The sequence below is a fragment of the Bufo bufo genome, chromosome 2 (genome assembly GCF_905171765.1).
Source record: "Bufo bufo chromosome 2, aBufBuf1.1, whole genome shotgun sequence".
In the NCBI taxonomy this organism is placed as follows: domain Eukaryota; kingdom Metazoa; phylum Chordata; class Amphibia; order Anura; family Bufonidae; genus Bufo; species Bufo bufo.
In genome coordinates this window covers 550,139,593-550,162,148 of record NC_053390.1, presented here as the reverse complement: position 1 = coordinate 550,162,148, position 22,556 = coordinate 550,139,593, and the positions used below count along the sequence as shown (strand labels likewise).

At 43.1% G+C, this 22,556-nt stretch overlaps 1 protein-coding gene across 1 annotated transcript in view; it reads left to right on the top strand.

Annotated features, from left to right (window-relative positions):
• Positions 1–5,374: 5,374 nt before the first annotated feature.
• LOC120989782 (integrin binding sialoprotein) overlaps positions 5,375–22,556 on the top strand; it is a 35,404-nt gene continuing 18,222 nt past the window's right edge. Inside the window, exons 1-3 of the mRNA XM_040418101.1 lie at positions 5,375–5,435; positions 11,941–11,998; positions 21,591–21,641. Coding sequence (XP_040274035.1) covers positions 11,945–11,998; positions 21,591–21,641 — 105 coding nt within the window. The 5' untranslated portion in view covers positions 5,375–5,435; positions 11,941–11,944. The remainder of the gene's footprint in view (positions 5,436–11,940; positions 11,999–21,590; positions 21,642–22,556) is intronic.

Sequence of the window (22,556 nt, the reverse complement as noted above, 5' to 3'; positions counted from 1 at the left end):
AGTCCAAAATTCTGCCAGGATCCCAAAGAGGAAGTGTCCTTGGCACTTTATTTATACACAGTTCAAAGGGTGTAACCTCTCAAAGTAAAACATGATTGGTTTACAGATATTTCAATAATGGCTTCTGATTGGTACACATATAGTACTTCTAATTGGTTAGAACTGAATCCATCTATTGATCGGTTAATAGCCTGTGGGCTTTTTAATATTCCACTATCGGGTTAATAGCTAAGACTGTGTTTTTAGCAAGGAATACATATTTGGTTATTAGCACGCACACACCTTATCTTATCTCAACACACATGGCTAACTTCTATAGTTTTTAGCTTACAGATCATTGTCATCCTCTTGTTTTTCAGCTATAAGCTGTCGCCATTTTCTATTGCGCACACAGAGAAATGGAAACATAAAGTCCTTTATAATATCCACTTTCAGAATAACTGTATAATTTCTTTAACAACCCATTGATTGCCTAAAGTTAATCTGTATCATTGAAACCTTTTCCTTGCCACATTACATTACGGTTTTTTTCCTTGTCTAGGGACAGTTAGTGATAGGTGGAGGAGGGGCCGGTATTGTAAGTGTGTGTGTGTGTTAGATAACTGTAATTTGGGTAGGAGTATATTTAGAGGGTATTGTGGGTTTTGTATACAGTTGCATAGCATTGTATAGTTGTTGTAGTGATTATATAAATAAATATAAATATATATATATAGTAAAATAATTTACTGTAAAACTTTTTTGTGTTTCAATAAATACATTTTATTAGTACACGCTGTGTAGAGTCTCGGTTGTAGGTGTAGTCCAAGTACGCACACACAATCGGTTCTGTAAGGAAACAGAGCATTAAGGAAGAAGGCGGAGTCACAAGAAGCCTCTCATTTTCATATTGATTATTAATATTCAATATAGATATTAATAATTAATATTTTCCAATAACATAAATGCAGCGGTCTCATTCACTGACGAGCGGGTGCTTGCTGAGAAGGAACACTTCCTTCCCGACAATCGCCTGCTAAATTGTTCAGTGTAAAGGGGCCTTAAGAAGTGATCACCCCTACTATTTCACTGTCCCACACCATATCACCTTATCTGCTTAATGAACTTCCGGTCCACTGTAGAAACCTAGCCTACTGTAAGGGTTGAGGATAAAAAAAGAGATTTGGATCTGCACAATGGAAAGTAGTTCACATTCTGAGCATACAACCCTTGTTCTTTCTCAGCTTCAAGGGAGCAATAGAAACTCATTTGCGACCAGAAAACCACTTGCAGTGTCTACTTCAGTTAAGCGGAGGAGTGCAGTTTGGGAACCTTGGGAATGAGTGGAGTGTGTCTTGAGCTAAAGCATTCTTTGTCTTTGTTTTTTATTTTAGTGTGTGACTTGCGATTAAAGGGAACCTGTCACCGGGATTTTGGGTATAGAGCTGAGGACATGGGTTACTAGATTGCCGCTAGCACATCCGTAATACCCAGTCCCCTTAGCTCTGTGTGCTTTTATTGTGTAAAAAAAACGATTTGATACATATGCAAATTAACATAAAAGAGTCATATCTTACTTGTGTGACCAGAGAAGAGTCATATTTTCAAGCTCTGACTCATCTCAGGTTCCTTTGCATATGTATCAAATAGTTTTTTTCCCACAATAAAAGCACATAGAGCTATGGGGACTGGGTATTGTGGATGTGCTAGCGGCCATCTAGCAACCCATGTCCTCAGCTCTATACCCAAAATCCCGGTGACAGGTTCCCTTTAAGTGTATAGTATAGGCAATGAAATTGCAGGTTTAAGTCCCATAAGGGGACTAAGATTTTTAAAAATATTAAGCATCTGTGTCATTTTTTCCACACCTGCCTTAATCAATTTTTATCACAGTACTGTGTGTGTATATCTATATATGTTTCTCTGTATATATATATATATATATATATATATAGATATATATATATATATATATATATATATAGAGAGAGAGAGAGAGAGAGAGAGAGAGAGAGAAAGGATATACAAAATCCATAGTCCAACGCTGCTCCCATGAATGCTCTAGATATAGTGTAAAGCTGCAAAATAACAGACAGAATGTCCCCCAGAGGTATCTTATAACCTCATGTGGGCATATTATATCATAAATATATTTCTAAGTTTAAAAAACATATAATCTAATATATAAAGCTGAGTGTATGTGTGTATGTATGTATGTCCGCTAAAGGAATCCGTACCGTTGCATTTACTATCACGAAATTTGGCACACATGTACATCAGGTGTCCGGGAAGGTTTTGGACCAGGTCTCAGCTCTCTAGAATGTACCGTTCCTAAGATATTCCCAAAAAATGCATTAGCCAATAGAAGCCTGGTCCCATAACCCTTATCAGCCAATAGAAGCTCGCAGGTCCTCCAACCTCCACATACACAGTTTTACTCCAGGTTTCCATAACAACCCAGCCATTTATCTTCACTGCTGTAGGAGAGCTTTAAAGGAAATCTGTCACCAGGATAATTGCTATTGAAGTAAAGCCATGGCCTAATAGCACTTAGTACCTTATTTCAAGATGTGACTTTGTTCCAGCAATAGATGTTTTTATCCTCTGAAAATCCAGTTTATTTGGTATGCAAATGAGCCAGTAAGGTGCCCAGACACGGCCCCTGCCACAATGTGTCCACCTTCAAAAGACTTAAAACCCCGCCCCCAGGTCCCACTAAGCCACGCCCCTGATCTGGTTAGGCCGCGCTCCTCCCACTCCTAAGCCAACGGGGATTGAAAAAATAAAGGTGACTTTCTCCCTGCAGCTTACACTCAGACAGCACAGTGCTGCTGTCTTAGAGTGAGCTGTTGACAATTACACGCCCCTGATCCTCTTAGCCCATTATTCATCAGCTCAGCTTCTATTTTGCTACAGGTCATTAATATGAGCTCTTATTGGTTGCTATAGGCAACAAAGGATATTCTTAGTATAAGACAGCTTATGTGTGAGTTAATATGATTTCAATTGCGACGCTTAGCCAATGTTATTGTAGAGGCTGATGTAACGCACATTACCTTAAGTGTATACTAATTCTGTGGAGTTATATATACTGTCAATTAAAGACAATAATGCACCGTAAAAAAAGGAATTCGATCTCTTATATATATAAAAATGAATTTCTGTCTCTCTGTTCTTTATTCACGACCAAATGACTGGACCAATCTGCACCAAATTTGGCACATAGGTACATCGGGTGTACAGGAAGGTTTTAGCTCTCTAGGATATACCGTTCCTGAGATATTCCCAAAAATGCAAATATGGCACCATCACATGACCTGCATTAGCCAATAGAAGCCGACAGGTCTTTCACTCATACCCCAGCTGCCACACACATGGTCACATGACCCTTATCAGCCAATAGAAGCTCGCAGGTCCTTCAGTCTCGACATACACACAGTTTTACACCAGGTTTCCATAACAACCCAGCCATTTTTCATCACTGCTGTAGGTCACCTTTAAAGGGGCAGGGCGCTGTGGATGAGACTGTTAAGGGAGTGGAGTGCTGTGGAGGTCACAGTTAAGGGGGAGGTTGATGTGGAGGTCACACTTAAGGGAACAGTCCGCTATGGAGGTCAGTGTTAACAGGGGATGGGTGCTGTGGAGGTCACTGTTAAGGGGCGGGTGTTGTGGAGGTCACATTTTAAGGGAATGGAGCACTGTGGAGGTCACTGTTAAAGGGTTTTATGAAAATCATTGTTAAGGAGACAGGATACTGTGGAAGTCACTAATAAAGGGGCGGCCGCTGTGGAGGTCACTTTTAAAGGGGTGGATGCTGTGGAGGTTACTGTTAAAGGTGTAGGCACTGTGGAGGTTACTGTTAAGGGGGCTGGGGACAGTGGAGGTCACTTAAGGCAGCGGGGTACTGTGAAGGTCACTGTTAAGGGAGCGAGGTACTGTGGAAGTCCCTGTTAAAGGAGTGTGCGCTGTGGAGGTCTCTGTTAAGGGGCAGGGAACCGTGGAGGTCACTGTTAAGGGGGCAGGGTGCTGTGGGGGTCCCTGTTAAGGGAGTGGGATGCTGTGGAGGTCATTGTTAAGAGGGTAGGGTACTGTGAAGGTCACTGTTAAAGGGGCAGTGCTGTGGAGGTCACTGTTAAGGGATCGGAGTGCTGTGGAGGTCACCATTAAAGGGGCGGGGTGGTGTGAGGGTGGTCACTGTTAGGGGGGTGGGGCTCTGTGGAGGTCACAGTTAAGGGGGTGGGGTGCTATGGAGGTCAACATTAAGGGGGCACGACCCTGTGGAGGTCACTGTTAAGGGGTAGATCGCTGTGGAGGGTCACTGTTAAGGAGGCGGTCCGCTGTGGTGGTCTTTGTAAGGGGGACGGGTGGGGTGCTGTGGAGGTCACATTTTAAGGGGGCGGGGCACTAAGGGGGATCAGTGTTAAGGGATGGGCTGCTGCAAAGGTCACTGTTATAGGGGACACTGTGGATATCTTTTAACGACACACACAAACATTAAATGAAATAGTGGAAATATCTTGCATTTATATTTAACTTTTCATAGAATTTCTACCTAACCAAGCTAAAAAAGAATATAACAGGTATGAACCAATATAAAGTGACTGCTATACCCCTCTACCTACACTGTCACAGGATGGATTGGTGGCTCCTCTACCTGCTCCCCCCCCCCACCCCCCAGAATGAAGAGGGAAGGTAATAACATCACCTACTGTTCTCACTAGCTCCTTTCAATACTGTAGATTCTCTTGAAATCTAATCAGCATAGTGTAGGGGCACATCTCAGACTACCACTTCCTTCATCTATCTCATCACTGGAGTGAAGTCAGAGCCTTAAAATCAGCTAGACGTATTAAATTATGACAATGAAGATATTTCAACTGAAAGTGAATATTTTAACGATATTCTTATTAATATAAGTAGTTTATTTGTAGATTTGCCAGAATCATATGAAAGGAAACCCATAGCAACAAAATACATATACAAATGGGACTGTGCTGTTTATATCACTTTGATGAAATGGAGTGTTTTCCCAGAATCGGAATATTTAGATCAAAAATTATTCCTTTAGTGTATAAACTTGGTTCTTAAGCGTTCCTTACTTAAAATAGTTTCGGAGGGAGAACAAGATGAAAGATTTTTTATTGCTCTCTGTTATACTCTGGATCATCATTATATGTTGGCATTGCGGACCAAACCCTTCCAGTAAACTTAGACCTTCAATTATATGGAATGAAACAAACATGCTGGCATTGTAGGGACATTTTTTGTAAACTGTGTGGCCATAGCAAGTATTGACATTACAGGTTCTTATGGTGGGAACGTGCATGATGACGTCACTTCTGTGGTTTGATTGGCTAGAGATGAACAAAGAGGGAGTTTATATTGCAATATATCCAACAAACCCAACAAACTAAATCTGTGCTCTTCACTCTTAGCTTCAGAACACTTTGAAAAAGGTAAGAAGGATTCTGTCTCTTTCTAACTTTATTCACTTATCTTCTATTTCCCTTTTATGTGTTAAATATTTTATCATTGTATATTTTTTTTTACCATGAAGTGGACAAGAAGAAATAGTATTACATATGTGGCTTAAATTGATTATCGATTCCTAATTTCCCCAACTGTATTGATATTTTACAATGTCCTGTCCTAGCTCCCTGACGACCATATGATACTCACGTATATATTTTTTATTCCTTTTATTAAAACACTAATTAAGTTTATATATTTTTTTATTTACTGTGATTTTGGATGTTATTAAAATGTTATTGGCATTCTGAAGAAAAATCTTTGAGGGCTTCTATGGACCAAAGGCCTTTAAGATGTTCTCAGGACACTCAGGGAGGTTGATGAGACTAAAAAGGAGTTCACAGTTTTTTGATCACTTATTTACATCAGTTATTGTGAGTCAAAAACAGCAGTGAAGCCTACTTAGAGATAAGGTATAATGGAAAGATCTGCACCTGTTCTTTGTTTTTGACCCGGACCTAGTTTTGGCTCACAATAACTGATGGAAATAACTGATCAAATAACTGAAGTGTGAACTCAGCCTTATTATTTTTTACCAATGACAAAAGGTGTTAGGGTACTTTCACACTTGTGTTGTTGGATTACGGCAGGCAGTTCTGTTGCCGGAACTGCCTGCCGGACTCGGCAATCTGTATGCAAACAGATACCATTTGTAGACGGATCCGGATGCGGATCCGTCTCACAAATGCATTGCAATACCGGATCCGTCTCTCCAGTTGTCATCTGGAAAAACGGATATAGTATTTATCTTTTTCACATATTTAAATGCATTTCAATGGAAATTAATAATGCCGGATACGGCATTCCGGCAAGTGTTCCGTATAGTGACGGAACTGAAGACATCCTGATGCATACTGAACGGAATGCTCTCCATTCAGAATGCATTAGGATAAAACTGATCAGTTTTTTTCCGGTATTGAGCCCCTAGGACGGAACTCAATACCGGAAAACTTTAATGCCAGTGTGAAAGTACCCTTAGAAGTATAGTAACTGGGTACAAGCTTGATTTTCACTTATTCAAAAAGGTTATTCCAACTAAAACAAGATATTTGGCCTAAATACACACAAACTTGTTCTTCTGAAATGTCTTAGATGCAGTCCATAAGCTGGGACCAGCATACTTTTTAGAAGGCTGGCCCTGAAGAGAACTCTAATACCTAGTAATGTCTGACACAACACTTTAAGAACACAGCCAGACAAATCAATGGACATTTGTTTAGAAAATTGCATAGTAAGTTTTCATTGAGTGGTGCGCTTTGGAGGGTCTAGGCCCCCTGCACACGATCAGGATTGCGTGCGGATTTTCCGCACGGATTTGCGTGCGGAAAATCCGCACCGTAGGTCATGTCCATTGTATTCTATGAGAATTTGAAATTCTCAATGCACACGATGCGGATTTTTTCCGCGCGGATTTTGACCTGCGGTGCGGATTTTAAAATCCGCGACATGTCAATTAATTTTTTTTTTCCTGACCGGATTTTCTTCATTCACTTAGTGAAATCCGCATGCGGAAAATCCGCACCGAATCCGCACCAAATCCGCACGCAAATCCGTATGCAAATCCGCACCAATTAATGCGGATTGACCGCACAGATTTGCCTGCGAACACCTGCGGATTTCAGTGCGGATTCTCCGCACATGAATCCTGAACGTGTGCATGTACCCCTACAGTTTGGGAAATCAGGTACACACCATAAGACTGGATGATCTGAACAGATCTCTATGGTATATCAATATATACATTTAGATTGAGGATTCAAATTAGAGATGTATACATATAGATGTACTATAGTTAATATAATTTTCATATACAAATGCAGTAGAAATTTATAATTGCTCTTTTTTAAGTATAAGTAATCAAGTGGAAAGGCTTCTTGCAGCAATGCAGAGCAAAATTACAAAGTGTCTGGTATGTGCTTGTGCATATCCTACTGTGTGCTTTTTAATGCACAAAATAAATGTTAATGGATTGTATTACAATTTATCTGTAGCTGCTCTTCATAATTTATAAATACTATAGGTTAAAGGGTATTTGTCACCAGAATTACCGTATTTATCGGCGTATAACACACACTTTTTCCCCCTGAAAATAGGGGGCAAATCATGTATGCGTGTTATACGCCGATATTCATTGCGCTGTATGAGCCGGGAGAGAGGAGGGGCTGGAGTCCGTAACTAGGGGCGGGGCCCGGTGCAGTCACTGTACTCTTACACCGGGCCCCGCCGCTCACCAAAGTATTTATAAACGTGAATCCTTATCCTGTTATTAAGCTGCCCTCTCCCATGTTCCCATGTCCCCCCTGTATCCCCATAGCACTTACTAAGGCTTCAATAGCAGGCAGAGCGGACGGCAGCAGTAACGTCACTCACTGACGTTGAGCGCCTGCTCCGCCCCCTTTATGAATGAAGCAGGCGGAGCAGACGCGCGACGTCAGTGAGTGACGTTACTGGTGCTATCCGCTCTGCCTGCTATGGAAGCGTGTGAATCGTAAGTGCTGTGGGGATACAGGGGAACATGGGAAAATGGAAGAGGGCAGCTTAATAACAGGATAAGGATTCACGTTTATAAATACTTCGGTGAGCAGAGGCCCGGTGTATTGGGGGACACTGTTATGAGGGGGATCTGTGGATGACATACACTGCGTGCAGAATTATTAGGCAAATTAGTATTTTGACCACATCATCCTCTTTATGCATGTTGTCTTACTCCAAGCTGTATAGGCTTGAAAGCCTACTACCAATTAAGCATATTAGGTGATGTGCATCTATGTAATGAGAAGGGGTGTGGTCTAATGACATCAACACCCTATATCAGGTGTGCATAATTATTAGGCAACTTCCTTTCCTTTGGCAAAATGGGTCAAAAGAAGGACTTGACGGGCTCAGAAAAGTCAAAAAATGTGAGATATCTTGCAGAGGGATGCAGCACTCTTAAGATTGCAAAGCTTCTGAAGCGTGATCATCGAACAATCAAGCGTTTCATTCAAAATAGTCAACAGGGTCGCAAGAAGCGTGTGGAAAAACCAAGGCGCAAAATAACTGCCCATGAACTGAGAAAAGTCAAGCGTGCAGCTGCCAAGATGCCACTTGCCACCAGTTTGGCCATATTTCAGAGCTGCAACATCACTGGAGTGCCCAAAAGCACAAGGTGTGCAATACTCAGAGACATGGCCAAGGTAAGAAAGGCTGAAAGACGACCACCACTGAACAAGACACACAAGCTGAAACGTCAAGACTGGGCCAAGAAATATCTCAAGACTGATTTTTCTAAGGTTTTATGGACTGATGAAATGAGAGTGAGTCTTGATGGGCCAGATGGATGGGCCCGTGGCTGGATTGGTAAAGGGCAGAAAGCTCCAGTCCGACTCAGACGCCAGCAAGGTGGAAGTGGAGTACTGGTTTGGGATGGTATCATCAAAGATGAGCTTGTGGGGCCTTTTCGGGTTGAGGATGGAGTCAAGCTCAACTCCCAGTCCTACTGCCAGTTTCTGGAAGACACCTTCTTCAAGCAGTGGTACAGGAAGAAGTCTGCATCCTTCAAGAAAAACATGATTTAGATGCAGGACAATGCTCCATCACACGCGTCCAAGTACTCCACAGCGTGGCTGGCAAGAAAGGGTATAAAAGAAGAAAATCTAATGACATGGCCTCCTTGTTCACCTGATCTGAACCCCATTGAGAACCTGTGGTCCATCATCAAATGTGAGATTTACAAGGAGGGAAAACAGTACACCTCTCTGAACAGTGTCTGGGAGGCTGTGGTTGCTGCTGCACGCAATGTTGATGGTGAACAGATCAAAACACTGACAGAATCCATGGATGGCAGGCTTTTGAGTGTCCTTGCAAAGAAAGGTGGCTATATTGGTCACTGATTTGTTTTTGTTTTGTTTTTGAATGTCAGAAATGTATATTTGTGAATGTTGAGATGTTATATTGGTTTCACTGGTAAAAATAAATAATTGAAATGGGTATATATTTGTTTTTTGTTAAGTTGCCTAATAATTATGCACAGTAATAGTCACCTGCACACACAGATATCCCCCTAAAATAGCTAAAACTAAAAACAAACTAAAAACTACTTCCAAAAATATTCAGCTTTGATATTAATGAGTTTTTTGGGTTCATTGAGAACATGGTTGTTGTTCAATAATAAAATTAATCCTCAAAAATACAACTTGCCTAATAATTCTGCACTCCCTGTATAGCAGTGTCATCCACAGATCCCCCCCATAACAGTTCCATCCACAGATCCCCCCACCCCATAGCAGTACAATTTGAAATGGACACTGTTATGAGGGGGATCTGTGGATGACATATAGCAGTGTCATCCACAGATCCCCCCCATAACAGTTCCATCCACAGATCCCCCCACCCCATAGCAGTACAATTTGAAATTTAATTTTTTTTCCTGAAATTTCCCTTAAAATGAAGGGTGCGTGTTAAACGCCAGTGCGTGTTATACGCCGATAAATACGGTAACCTTATTAAACTGGCTGACATTAGCGATGTGCTAATGTCAGCAGACCCTAGCTCTCCTAATCTTATGCTTATGGATGCCTTGGTTACTGCACAATTTTAACTTTGATGATATGGAAATTAGTCTCTAGGATTGGGAAGGGGGGGGGGGGGGGTTGCTCCTGCTCCTAGAGGCTCCGTTCTCCCACCTCAAGTCACGCCCTGCCGTCCTTGATTGATAGGGCCAGGCAGCGTTCGTCTCCTCCTTCCGGCCCTGTGTGCTGGGACTGCGCAGGCGCAAGATTTATCCAGCACACAGGGCCGGCAGGAGAAGACAAACGCTGGCCCTGCCAATCAAGGACAGCAGGGCGTAACTTGAGGTGGGAGAACGGAGCCTCTAGAAGCAGGAGCAATGCCCCCCCCCAATCCTAGAGGCTAATTTCCATATCATGAAAGTTAAAATTGTGCAGTTAACGGGGGAACCCATAAGCATAAAAATAGTACAGTTAGGGTCTGCTGACATTGGCACATCGCTAATGTCAGCCAGTTTAATAGGGTTAATTCTGGAGACAGAAACCCTTTAAGAGGGATAATTATCATTAGAGATGAGCAAATTCATATTTTACTGTTAAAAGGTGAATTGCATTATGGATTCCGTTGCCACGGACTATAACGCAATTGTATGATAGAATACCTTTAGAGGCATTCCGTTATTCATTCTGTCATAATAGAAGTCTATGGCCTGCATAACTGATCCGTCCCGATTCCGTTATGCAGGGGAGTCTCTGAACAGAGATAATTTTACTCATTTTGTGTCGTGAACTTCTTCTTGTGATCAATGGGATTTTGTTCTATACAAAGTAGCACATGTTAGCCATTGAAAAGAACTTGACATCACAACATGCAGTGCAGTATGCAGGCAGCATGTTATAGAGCAGGAGGAGCAGAGCAGATTGATATATAGTTTTGTGGGAAAAGATTCAGTAAAACTTGTAATTTATTCATTTAAATTTCTACTTTTTGGGGATGACCTACACAGAGGTAAAGCAGTACTATATCAAAGGTTTAAATAGTCCCCCCCCTGCCAGTGCAGGTTAAGGGTACAACTCCTCTAATCATCCGAGTCAGCAGAACTTGATGCTTGATACAAACTTGAGTTTGCATCTTACCTCCTTCCAAGACCCTTAAGCTGGCCATACACATAAAGGCCCCCATACACATTAGTGAATAGTTTGGAGAACCGCGAGTTTGGCCGACAGTCTAATGCATATGGGAATCTCCCGACTCTCTCTCGACAGATGATGTAGGGGAGAGAAGGATCAGGTGAAGTGAATATTTGTTCCCAATCCATTTGTTCTCTCTGGAGTTAAGCCACCTTCAGAAATGTTTGGCAGGGACTTTCTCCTATCTACTAGTGTTGAGCGAACTTCTGTTTTAAGTTCGGCGTCTAAAGTTCGGCTTCCGGTTAGCGGCGAATCCCGATATGGATTCCGAATTCCGTTGTGGTCCGTGCTAGCGGAATCTATAATTGGCCATTATTGATTCCGCTACCACGGACCACAACGGAATTCGGAATCCATATCGGGATTCTCCGCTAACCGGAAGCCGAACTTTAAACGCCGAACTTAAAACAGAAGTTCGCTCAACACTACTATCTACCTATTTAATACACACTGGGGCAGATTTATGATGCCTTCATTCCAGAATTATGGCTTCAAAAAGTCACAAAATAGGGCTTTTGTGACTTTTTGCACCATTCACTCCAGTTTTACAATGTGGGTGGGAAAGTGGGCGTGGTTAAGCTGTTAATGAGTTAACATTAAGACTTTTTTATAAAGCCAACAGCTATCGCTCCCAATTCCCTGGTACACATGCCTGCTCAGCTTAGCCGAAAGCATGTGTTCTCAATACCCAAACTCCTTTAAATCTAATAAATTTGAATAATTACAAGTTTGTGCATTTCTTTTTCATTGACAGGAAAATGAAGGCGGCTCTCATATTCATCTTTCTCTGGGGTCTCAGCAGTGCATTTTATGTGAGTATGAAACCTAAAGTGGTAGCCCTTTATATAGATTGTACTGTATCATTATCTCAAATACTACAGAGGTTGTACCAAGATAGAACCATATTACACACCCATAAAGTAAGGGATAAGCATCTAATGAGGGAGGGTTCGACCACTATGACCTCAACAATTATGAGAATGGGAGTCCCGAACTCCCAAATGGAGTGGTGGTTGAGCATGATCATTGCCGCTCAATTCTTTCTGTATGGGAAACTAAATAACTGACCATTATTGAAGAAAAACAATATTATATTCAAGCGCTTGTAGATGGGAATTTACTTTATTGTGTGTCGATACTTACTTCATAAAGTACCAAGTCTCTGACAGGGAGCTTCACTTCCAATTTGTGCTGTCCTCTAGAGACAGGGGCCAGACTGTTGTAGATGACATTCTTCTGGCTGCCTCCAACATTACCTAGACTGTGATTATGTTTCCAAGAGGCTTCAGTAGAGATTATGAAGACAGGTGCTTATTATTTTATCCATATGTACAATGTGGGGAAGTCATGTGGACATCCAATTTTTATAACGATTTTCCAATTAGTTAAGGTAGGCCTGTGACCAGGCAGTACAGGCGATGCTGCAGTCAGGGCCCCCAGGCTCAGCCACCTGGACATCTTCATTTATATTCACTTCACTGCAGTGAATAATACTGAGGCTGCTTGGTCTGACCAGTGGCTTACCACCGAGGTTAGAGAGGGGCATCTGCCAGGACCTGTGAAGACATCATCATAGGTCCTTCAACCCTCAACAGCAATTAGAAAAACTGCAAGATAAGTACTCCAGTGAGTCTAGAATGGAGTGGTAAAAGGAGGTCCTCCCCTTTTTCTTCATTTACCCCCACTCCCATTCTCTTTTTTTTTATACTCAAAATGAGTACCTCATGCCTCATTGATTTTCATACTTCAAAAGAGCCACATTATACATTATAATGATATATATATACACACTGCACATATTAAATGGTATATAGATGCAGTGGGTACATATCATATATCCAGCACTGTACTGATATGTAAGGTACGAGGTATAATAGATTCAGTGTGTACAGATATATAGTATACACAGCAGTGTACTGATATGTGAGGGACAAGGTATAATGGATGCATTGTGTACAGATATATAGTATACACAGCAGTGTACTGATATGTGGGGTGCAATTTATAATAGATGCAGTGGCTACAGATATATCAGTACACTGCTGTATATTTTACATGTGAGGTATGAGGTATAATAGATGCAGTGTTTACAGATATATTATATATATATATATATATATATATATATATTATACACAGCAGTGTACTGATATGTGAGGTACAAGGTATAATAGATGCAGTGGCTACAGATATATTAGTACACTGCTGTATATATGTGAGGTATGAGGTATAATAGATGCAGTGTGAACAGATGTATAGTATATACAGGAGTGTAATGATATGTGAGGTATGAGGTATAATAGATGCACTGTGTACGGATATATATTATATACAGCAGTGTACTGATATGTGAGGTACGAGGTATAATAGATCCAGTGTGTACAGATATATAGTATATACAGCAGTGTACTGATATGTGAGGTACGAGGTATAATAGATGCATTATGTACAAATATATAGTATGTACAGCAGTGTACTGATATGTGAGGTACGAGGTATAATAGATGAAGTGTGTACAAATATATAGTATGTACAGCAGTGTACTGATATGTGAGGTACGAGGTATAATAGAGGAAGTGTGTACAGATGTATAGTATATACAGCAGTGTACTGATATGTGAGGTATGAGGTATAATAGATGCAGTGTGTACAGATATATAGTATGTACAGCAGTGTACTGATATGTGAGGTATGAGGTATAATAGATGCAGTGTGTACAAATATATAGTATGTACAGCAGTGTACTGATATGTGAGGTACGAGGTATAATAGAGGAAGTGTGTACAGATGTATAGTATATACAGCAGTGTACTGATATGTGAGGTATGAGGTATAATAGATGCAGTGTGTACAGATATATAGTATGTACAGCAGTGTACTGATATGTGAGGTATGAGGTATAATAGATGCAGTGTTGTACAGATATATAGTATGTACAGCAGTGTACTGATATGCGAGGTACGAGGTATAATAATCATAGCGGTCACAGATATGTAATATATATAGCAGTGTACTGATATGCGAGGTACGAGATATAATAATCATAGCGGCCACAGATGTGTAATATATATAGCAGTGTGCTGATATGTGAGGTACAAGGTATAATTATCATAGTGGCTACAGATATGTAATATATACAGCGGTGTACTTATATGTGACGTACGAGGTGTAATTTATAACTTGTACCCCATGTCAGTACACTGCTATATATACTATTTGTGGTAGGAGCTAATCGAGGAACAGAGTAGGCATGCCTATGTACTGCCCTGAATCAACTGGCTGGAGTGTGCCCGGTGCCAGTGACGAGGTAAGGCCTAGATAAGTGGGCCACCCAGGAGGAGTGAATGAAAAAGGGGATGGGAGGGAGGGGCAAAGAAACGAGCGCCCTCCTGCTTGGACTAGGGGGTTTAAATGGGGGAGGTCGCTCCACCCACAATTACAGGCTGCACGCAGCCTTAACTATTTGTGGTAGGAGCTAATCGAGGAACAGAGTAGGCATGCCTATGTACTGCCCTGAATCAACTGGCTGGAGTGTGCCCGGTGCCAGTGACGAGGTAAGGCCTAGATAAGTGGGCAAAGAGAACCGGCCCGGAGTATGGTGCAATGTATCTATTGGAGCATCATGGAACCCATAAAGCTCAAAGAACGAAAGGCTCTGACAATCTCAACTCGCGGATTGTGAATGTACCCTGCGTAGCAGGACGACCGCTAACGACCCCCCCTGCAGGTGACGTGTGCCGGTACCTGATGACTGGATTCCGCGGAAGCGGCCCCTACGCGAGAGGAGTGCCAGAATACTGCGCTAGGGTTGAACCCCAACCCTGCCGTCAGGGTGCGGACATTGGAGACAAACTGGGCTGAAGAAGAGGGCCTACCGTTGATTGGGAGCAACGGGTCGACTAACGCGGGAAACTGGAGTGAGGCCAGAAGCTCTTGGAGCGTCTTGACGGGACACCGACAGTTGGCCGAAGGGAAGAACTCTACCTTGGTGGGAGGACCAGCCTGATTGGACTTAGTGGCTGGGATGGACATTCAGGCAATGCGAACCACCTGTGGGAAAAGACCTGAGCGATTCAGGGAATATGCAACCTGAGTGAAACAAGAAAACACACAACCTGGAAATACCGCCAAACTGAAGACAGGAAAACAAAACCTGGGTGATTCCGGAAAATACGTAACCTGGGTGAATCAGGAAAACATACCACCTGGAGATACCGGCAACCTGAAAGACAGGAAAATACAAAACCTGAGCGATTCAGGGAAATACCTAAACCTGAGCGATCCCGGAAATACCCGACCTGAGATTCAGGGAAACGTAAAACCTGAGTGACCTGGGCACATACATAACCCGAGCGACCCAGCAAACATGGACCCGGGCGGTTCTGGAAACATAACCCGAGGAACTCAGGTAAATACATGCATCCGGGCGACCCAGGGAAAAGCATGGACCCGAGCGATCCAGGAAACACGTAAAACCCGCGCGACTCCAGGAATTAGACCTGGGTGAAATGGGCAAAAAAAAAACATGAATTCTGAGCTAATCCGGGAAATACATGAAACCTGAGAATCAGAAGGAAACAGAAATGAACATGGTATGGAAAGGATCGCAACCTAACCGAATCAACGGACAGTGCTGCCAACTCTCCGGCGATACTGAAGACCTAGGAATGGAGGCTTGTGATAAATGAAGGAAGGCTCTGAGCTGCGGAGAAGCGTCACGCCGCCACTCGGCTGGAACTTACCTGAATCCCGGCACCGTGGAGTGACCGGGCATGGGGGAGCCCTGCAATACAAATGAGGATGGATCGACATTCCGGTGGCCTGAGGCCCTGCTCACAGGAAAAAATAAGCTTGCGTCGGTACGAGACCCGGAGAGAGGTGCTATCTGGTGGCACTGGAAAGAGGCGATGGAGAATCGGGATGCAGCCTGGGCGGCATGGCCAACTGCTGGGTGACCCTGGACAGCCAGAATCAGAGCCCGAAGTCGCGCCGCATGCAACAAACCTGCGGAAACAGAAATCCAAACACACAGGACACAAATCGGGTACCCAGGAACCAGCCGGACGCTGCTGAACAAATCCCTGAGCGTTACAGGTTGATGCATAGAACCTGCGTCATTCGGGCGATGCACTGACTCCTGAGCGGTTCAGGCGACATGGAATCCTAAGCAACGCAGGCAATTACATGCACCTTCATGAAGATGACGGACACCTGGGAGGGTCGGGCAGTACCTTGAATCTGGTTGGACCTGGCCACTACCTACTCCCTGGGAGACCAGGGAAACACAGGAGCCTGAGCGAATCAGGCTAACCTGACCTTCGTGAATCAGGGGAATACATAACCAGACTGTTGAGGAAAATATGCAACCTGGGAACAACCGACCTAGAAGAGGAAGGAAAACAAAACCCGAATCAGGGAGAACATGACACCTGAGCGATTTCAGGGAAATACATGACACCTGAGCGATTCAGGGAAATACATGACACCTGAGCGATTCAGGGGACACGCAAGACCCGATCGATTCAGGGAACCTAACCCCTAAGTGACTAAGGGAGGCATAACACCAGAGCGATTCAGGGACCTGGCCCCTGAGTCACTTAGGGAAGAAATGGCACATGCGATTTTGGGAACATGACCCCTGTGAATTGGAGAAAACATAATCCTGAGTGATCCCGGGAAGACATGACACATGCGGTTCTTGGGTAAATGACACCTGCAATTTGGAGAAAACACGACGCCTGAGCGAATCAGAGAAGACAAACCTGAATGATTCAGGGAAGACATGACACCTGTGACTCCGGGAACATGACCCCTGCGATCTGAGGAAAAACATGACACCTGAGTGATTCAGGGAATATTACCCCCGAGCGGCCCAGGGACGACATTACCCCCGAGCGATTCAGGGACGACATTACACCCGAGCGATTCAGGGACGACATTACCCCCGAGCGATTCAGGGACGACATTACACCCGAGCGATTCAGGGACGACATTACACCCGAGCGATTCAGGGACGACATTACACCCGAGCGATTCAGGGACGACATTACACCTGAGCGATTCAGGGAAGACATTACACCTGAGCGATTCAGGGAAGACATTACACCTGAGTGATTCAGGGAAGATATTACACAAGCGCGATTCAGGAAAGACATTACACACGAGCGATTCAGGGAAGACATTACACTAGAGCGATTCAGGGAAGACATTACACTAGCGATCCAGGGAAGACATTACACTAGCGCGATTCAGGGAAGACATTACACTAGCGATCCAGGGAAGACATTACACTAGAGCGATTCAGGGAAGACATTACACTAGAGCGATTCAGGGAAGACATTACACCAGAGCGATTCAGGGAAGACATTACACCAGAGCGATTCAGGGAAGACATTACACCAGAGCGATTCAGGGAAGACATTACACCAGAGCGATTCAGGGAAGACATTACACCTGAGCGATTCAGGGAAGACATTACACCTGAGCGATTCAGGGAAGACATTACACCTGAGCGATTCAGGGAAGACATTACACCTGAGCGATTCAGGGAAGACATTACACCTGAGCGATTCAGGGAAGACCTTACACCTGAGCGATTCAGGGAAGACATTACACCTGAGCGATTCAGGGAAGACATTACACCTGAGCGATTCAGGGAAGGCATTACACCTAAGCGATTCAGGGAACATATGACACCCGGTGGTTACCGGGACGACATAACATCAGAGCGGATCGGGGAACAAGTGACACCTGAGCGGTATCAGGAATGACATCACGCCTGAGCGATTCAGGGAAGACGGGACCCCTGGGCCATTTTAGGGCAGCCGTAACCATGAGAGGTTCAGGGAAAACCTGGCCCCTGAATTCAAGGAATACCACAGCCCCCCAGCCACCCAACGGGTGAAGATTTATAAATGTAATAGCGTGATTGGCATAGAAGCCCAGGGTGACCGGGGCCTGCACCTGGCAGTAAATCACAAACCTCCTTTCCTTCAGCAGTCCGGGGGTTAAGGGCAGCAGGCCAAACAGCCAGGCAGCCAGCGACTCGCCCGCACGGAGAAGCGGCGCCCACTGCAGACAGGGCGGCTGTGCTGCTAGTCCTGCCGCCCGGGACCCCCGCACCGGGGAACATAGTCAGGAAGAAGGCATGACCGCCACAGTGCCAACCTTCCCTGGCAGCCACAACAACCCAAAACTGGTCAACAGATGACTTAACCACAGTAACCACAGTGCCGCATCTGAACTTCCTAACCTTGGTTGGCTTGCAGGCGTCTGAAGTATCGATGTGAATTGTCTTCTTTAGTGCAGGTAGAGGGAAATGAGGAAGGGTACTAAAAATGTTTGTAAGATAACGTACTTACTGTATATAGTAGTGCGTTTGTGGTGTACTTCTACAGCCAATATTAGGTATTATAATGGAGAGACTAACATATGTGCAATATACATAAAATATATAATATAAGGGGGGTGAGTGCATTATAAGCCTGTAAGTAATCTCCCTTTAAGAGTATATTGCCCAGATCATGTTAGAGCCTACAACAACAGCCCCATCATTCATACCAGCGGCGCCTTCCCCGCCTGCCCCCCTTTCCGGGTCGCGCCGCACCAACTTGCGGCGCATGCGCCGGAGGTGCCCGGTACCTGGAGGGGGGAGGCGACTGGGCGATGCAAGCTCCGGCAGCCGGCGTGAGGCAGGGGGCTTGACGTGGAGCTATCGGCTGGGCCGCGAATCGGTGGAACACGAGGTGCCGGTGGCAGGCGCGTCTGCCCGGGCCGCAGAGCGGTGATACTCTGCTAGGCTGCAGGGAGAGAAGCGGGGGTGCGTCCGCACTGCCGACAGGGCTCGGCTACCCAGCCGGGACCAACTTACAGGAGGCGCCGTGGTCTGGATTCCACGAGGACGCGAAACCGGAAGTGACGTCACAGCAGGTAACGAAACCGGAAGTGACGCCACGGGCGGGCGGAACTGCAAAGAAACGAGCGCCCTCCTGCTTGGACTAGGGGGTTTAAATGGGGGAGGTCGCTCCACCCACAATTACAGGCTGCACGCAGCCTTAACTATATATCTGTACACACTGCATTTATTACACCTCTTACTATCTGACCATTGTGACCTGCGACGTCACAACTCCCTTTACCCTCTCTCCCTTCAAATCCAGCTTTAATGCTACTGTCCTGGAAGTCCCAAACAGAGGTGGGGAGAATGGTGCTGCCAATGAGGGGAGGGGTTGTCAGGGAACAATAATCCTGAGCATTCTGTACTTTATGATGGTATTTATTTAGCGCTGTTGGGGAGATATTTTGTGCTGGAATGTTGTATTTATATGGTGAAGTTGGAGAAATATTTTGGGATGCACACTGGTATCAGATGCTGCTTGGAGGTATTTTGAGCTTTATCATGGTATGTGTTGCTGTTGGGGAGACTAACATATGTCCCTGACCACGTGATTAGACATTTTTGTGTTCCACTTTTATTTTCTTTCTTGTATTGATGGTTTACATTGAGACATGGCCAAGTAAAGGAAAATTCACCTCCGCAATATGCATTGTGCACCATTATTTTTATGTATATTCATATGTGGGCTGGTGGGGTTTGTGTGCCGGGGTTGTTTTGTAATCCCAGTCCAGCCCTGATGGCACACTATATAACACGCAGCAGCAAGCACAGTTCATGGAGCGGGGGGGGGGGGGGGGGGGGGGGGAAGAATGGGTAGTGGGTGGGGCTATAATAGGGGCATAGGGGGCCTAATTTAGATTCTTGCTATAGGGTCCAATGATTTCTATTTACGCCCCTGTGTCTGGCTCTTCCCTTCATGTGGGTTGGAAGAGGAGCTCTCTCCCAGCACATATGTATGACAGTAGAAATTTCTGTGGCTAAAAATCAGTAATAGTAATACTATTTATTAGCTTTTTAAGCACAAAAATGCTCTATTCTTTATAAACCACAAGGCTATAGAATTGTGGTAAACTCACTGCCTAACATAAATAAGACCTAGGATTAAATTCCCAGCAGAGACCTATGTGACAGTTTAAAAAATAAAGGTTAAGGCAGGAAATGTAGCTTAATTTTCTTTAATGGTAAAAGTAAATTTTTTCTGCAAAGTTAATGCTAAAAATAAACAAACTAATTAAAGATAACAGAGCAAAAACCATCACAGTGAATGCATTTTTGGAACATACTTACATCTAATACCATTAATAGTGTATGTAAAAAAAAATGTTTGATAATGCCTCTGACTTCTGACTGTTTTAGAATAAAAGAAAAATCTGTGCTGGTCATGTAATGGGCACACAAATGCAAAGCTTGTTATATAGCTCTGAAGAATATTGGAAAATTACATAATTCTGGAGATAATTAGTAGTTGTATTTGCTGAAACTGTATATACCACGTTAACTAGTTCAAGGCCAAGCCCTTTACTTCAATTCCTGTCCCAAACCCTTTTTTTGTAGTTTTTTTAAGAACATGCGTCCTCGAAAGCCATCATTTTTTATGTTTGGTTATTTAAATAATTTTTGTGTCGTTTTTGGTAATACATGTGGCTTTATTTTTGTCATTTTAAATTTTTTGGTTTTATTTTTCATGCATGGGAAAATGTTAAAAAAAGGTAAAGTCTTTTTTATATTTTTTCAATTTCTTTCAACTAAACTACTTTTAAACTTTTTTTCCCCCATATGGTTGTTGTGATATATGGCAGATATATTGTTTGTGGTTGCAGTGTGGCAGGGCTAAAAGCTGCTATTTGAATTAGTGCTGGTGTTTTTTTTAACATTTTGTTTTTATATATATATATATATATTTTTTTTATATTTTTTGTCTTTATTCATTTATTTATTTGCTTTACACTTTGTGCCTCCATAGGGTCATACAAAACTTTAGAAGAGCATTATGACATTCCTTTTTTTTTCTATTCCTGAATTCTCCTCTAGATGACCTATTAGTCCCAGTTACAGGGGAGAATACATCCACCAGAGGCTTTACAAGGCTGTTGAGCCTAACTTCAGAGGCTCTGAGTCTTCTGAAACCCAGCAGCTTGTGTATATACTCAGGACCCATCAATCTCATGATCATTAGAACCTGATCTGTATACACAGTGCTTATTGAGCACAATATATACAGTGATAGGGAAGGCATGGATGGTAAAACAAATGTCTTTCCTTCTCAATGATAAGTACAATGGGCTCCCCGCTACCACATGTGCACAATCTCTGTGTAGCTGCTACCCCTGCAAGGACATTCAGAAATGTCCATGCAAGGTTAAATGTGGAATACCTCAATGTTTGTCACCCACAGGTGGTCCAAAACTGATTAAGAAAGAAAATCAAGCATACAAACAGACATGTAAAGCTGCAAATATTACATAGACAAAAAGAATTTTAGTTAATATGTATGCTTTCTGTTCAAGATAAACCGCTTCCAACAGAAATGGAAAGGGGATGATTCTGAAGAAAAAGGGGTAAGTGATTTGTCTTATTCTCAAAGCTATCATAAAAACTTTATTATATTATATAGGTTTCCATTATTTCATTATTCCAAATGACTTTGTGCACAGTCCATAATATGGTACACAAAACAGGATCATATTGCACATTAGATTGCGGATGGTACAGTATGGATTTTGGTGACCATTTGAAATATAGGAAAGTCATCCTAGCCTCAGGTTGTAATCGGATGAGAACACCTCCATCTATATGTAGTCTGTGACAAACTCTTTAAAATTGGTACAGTATATAAAAAAACACAAGTAGCAGCATTGTATAAAAGGTGGATGTCTTGGCTGATGGATATGATTGTGATGGATTATGTTATTTTAAAGCCTGTGTTCCAATGCCGGAAGTGTATGTGTGGGATCACAGCTATATATGTTTTGGCAGAGAATACCTGCAATTACATAATTATAGAGGAACACCACATAAACGTCCTTTCGCACAGTAAATTATCATTAAAGTGAATACATAGCCTGGTAAAAATGTGATGGTGCTTATTTTGTAGGCATGCAAAATCTATTTTCAAAGCCAAGCCTTTTTGATAGACTAGACCTTTATTTCACCCCAAACACTGCTTTACTTGCTATATAACTTGTTAATGTTATATGGTTAGATAACTATCCCTTTCTCTACATAGCCAGCTGATGATTGTGTCATAATCACTGAAATTGATCATTCTGTCTACATAAAACCAGGCATAGACAGAAAGCAGCAATGAACCTTGAGCACATACTCGGATACATACAGAATACATTTACTGTACCAAGAGAAACACGGATTTAGGCCTCATTCGCACGACTGTATTTTTGGCTCGCATCCGTTCTGCATTTTTTTCTCCATTCATTTCAATGGGTCAGCAAAAACTGTGGACAGCACACCATGTG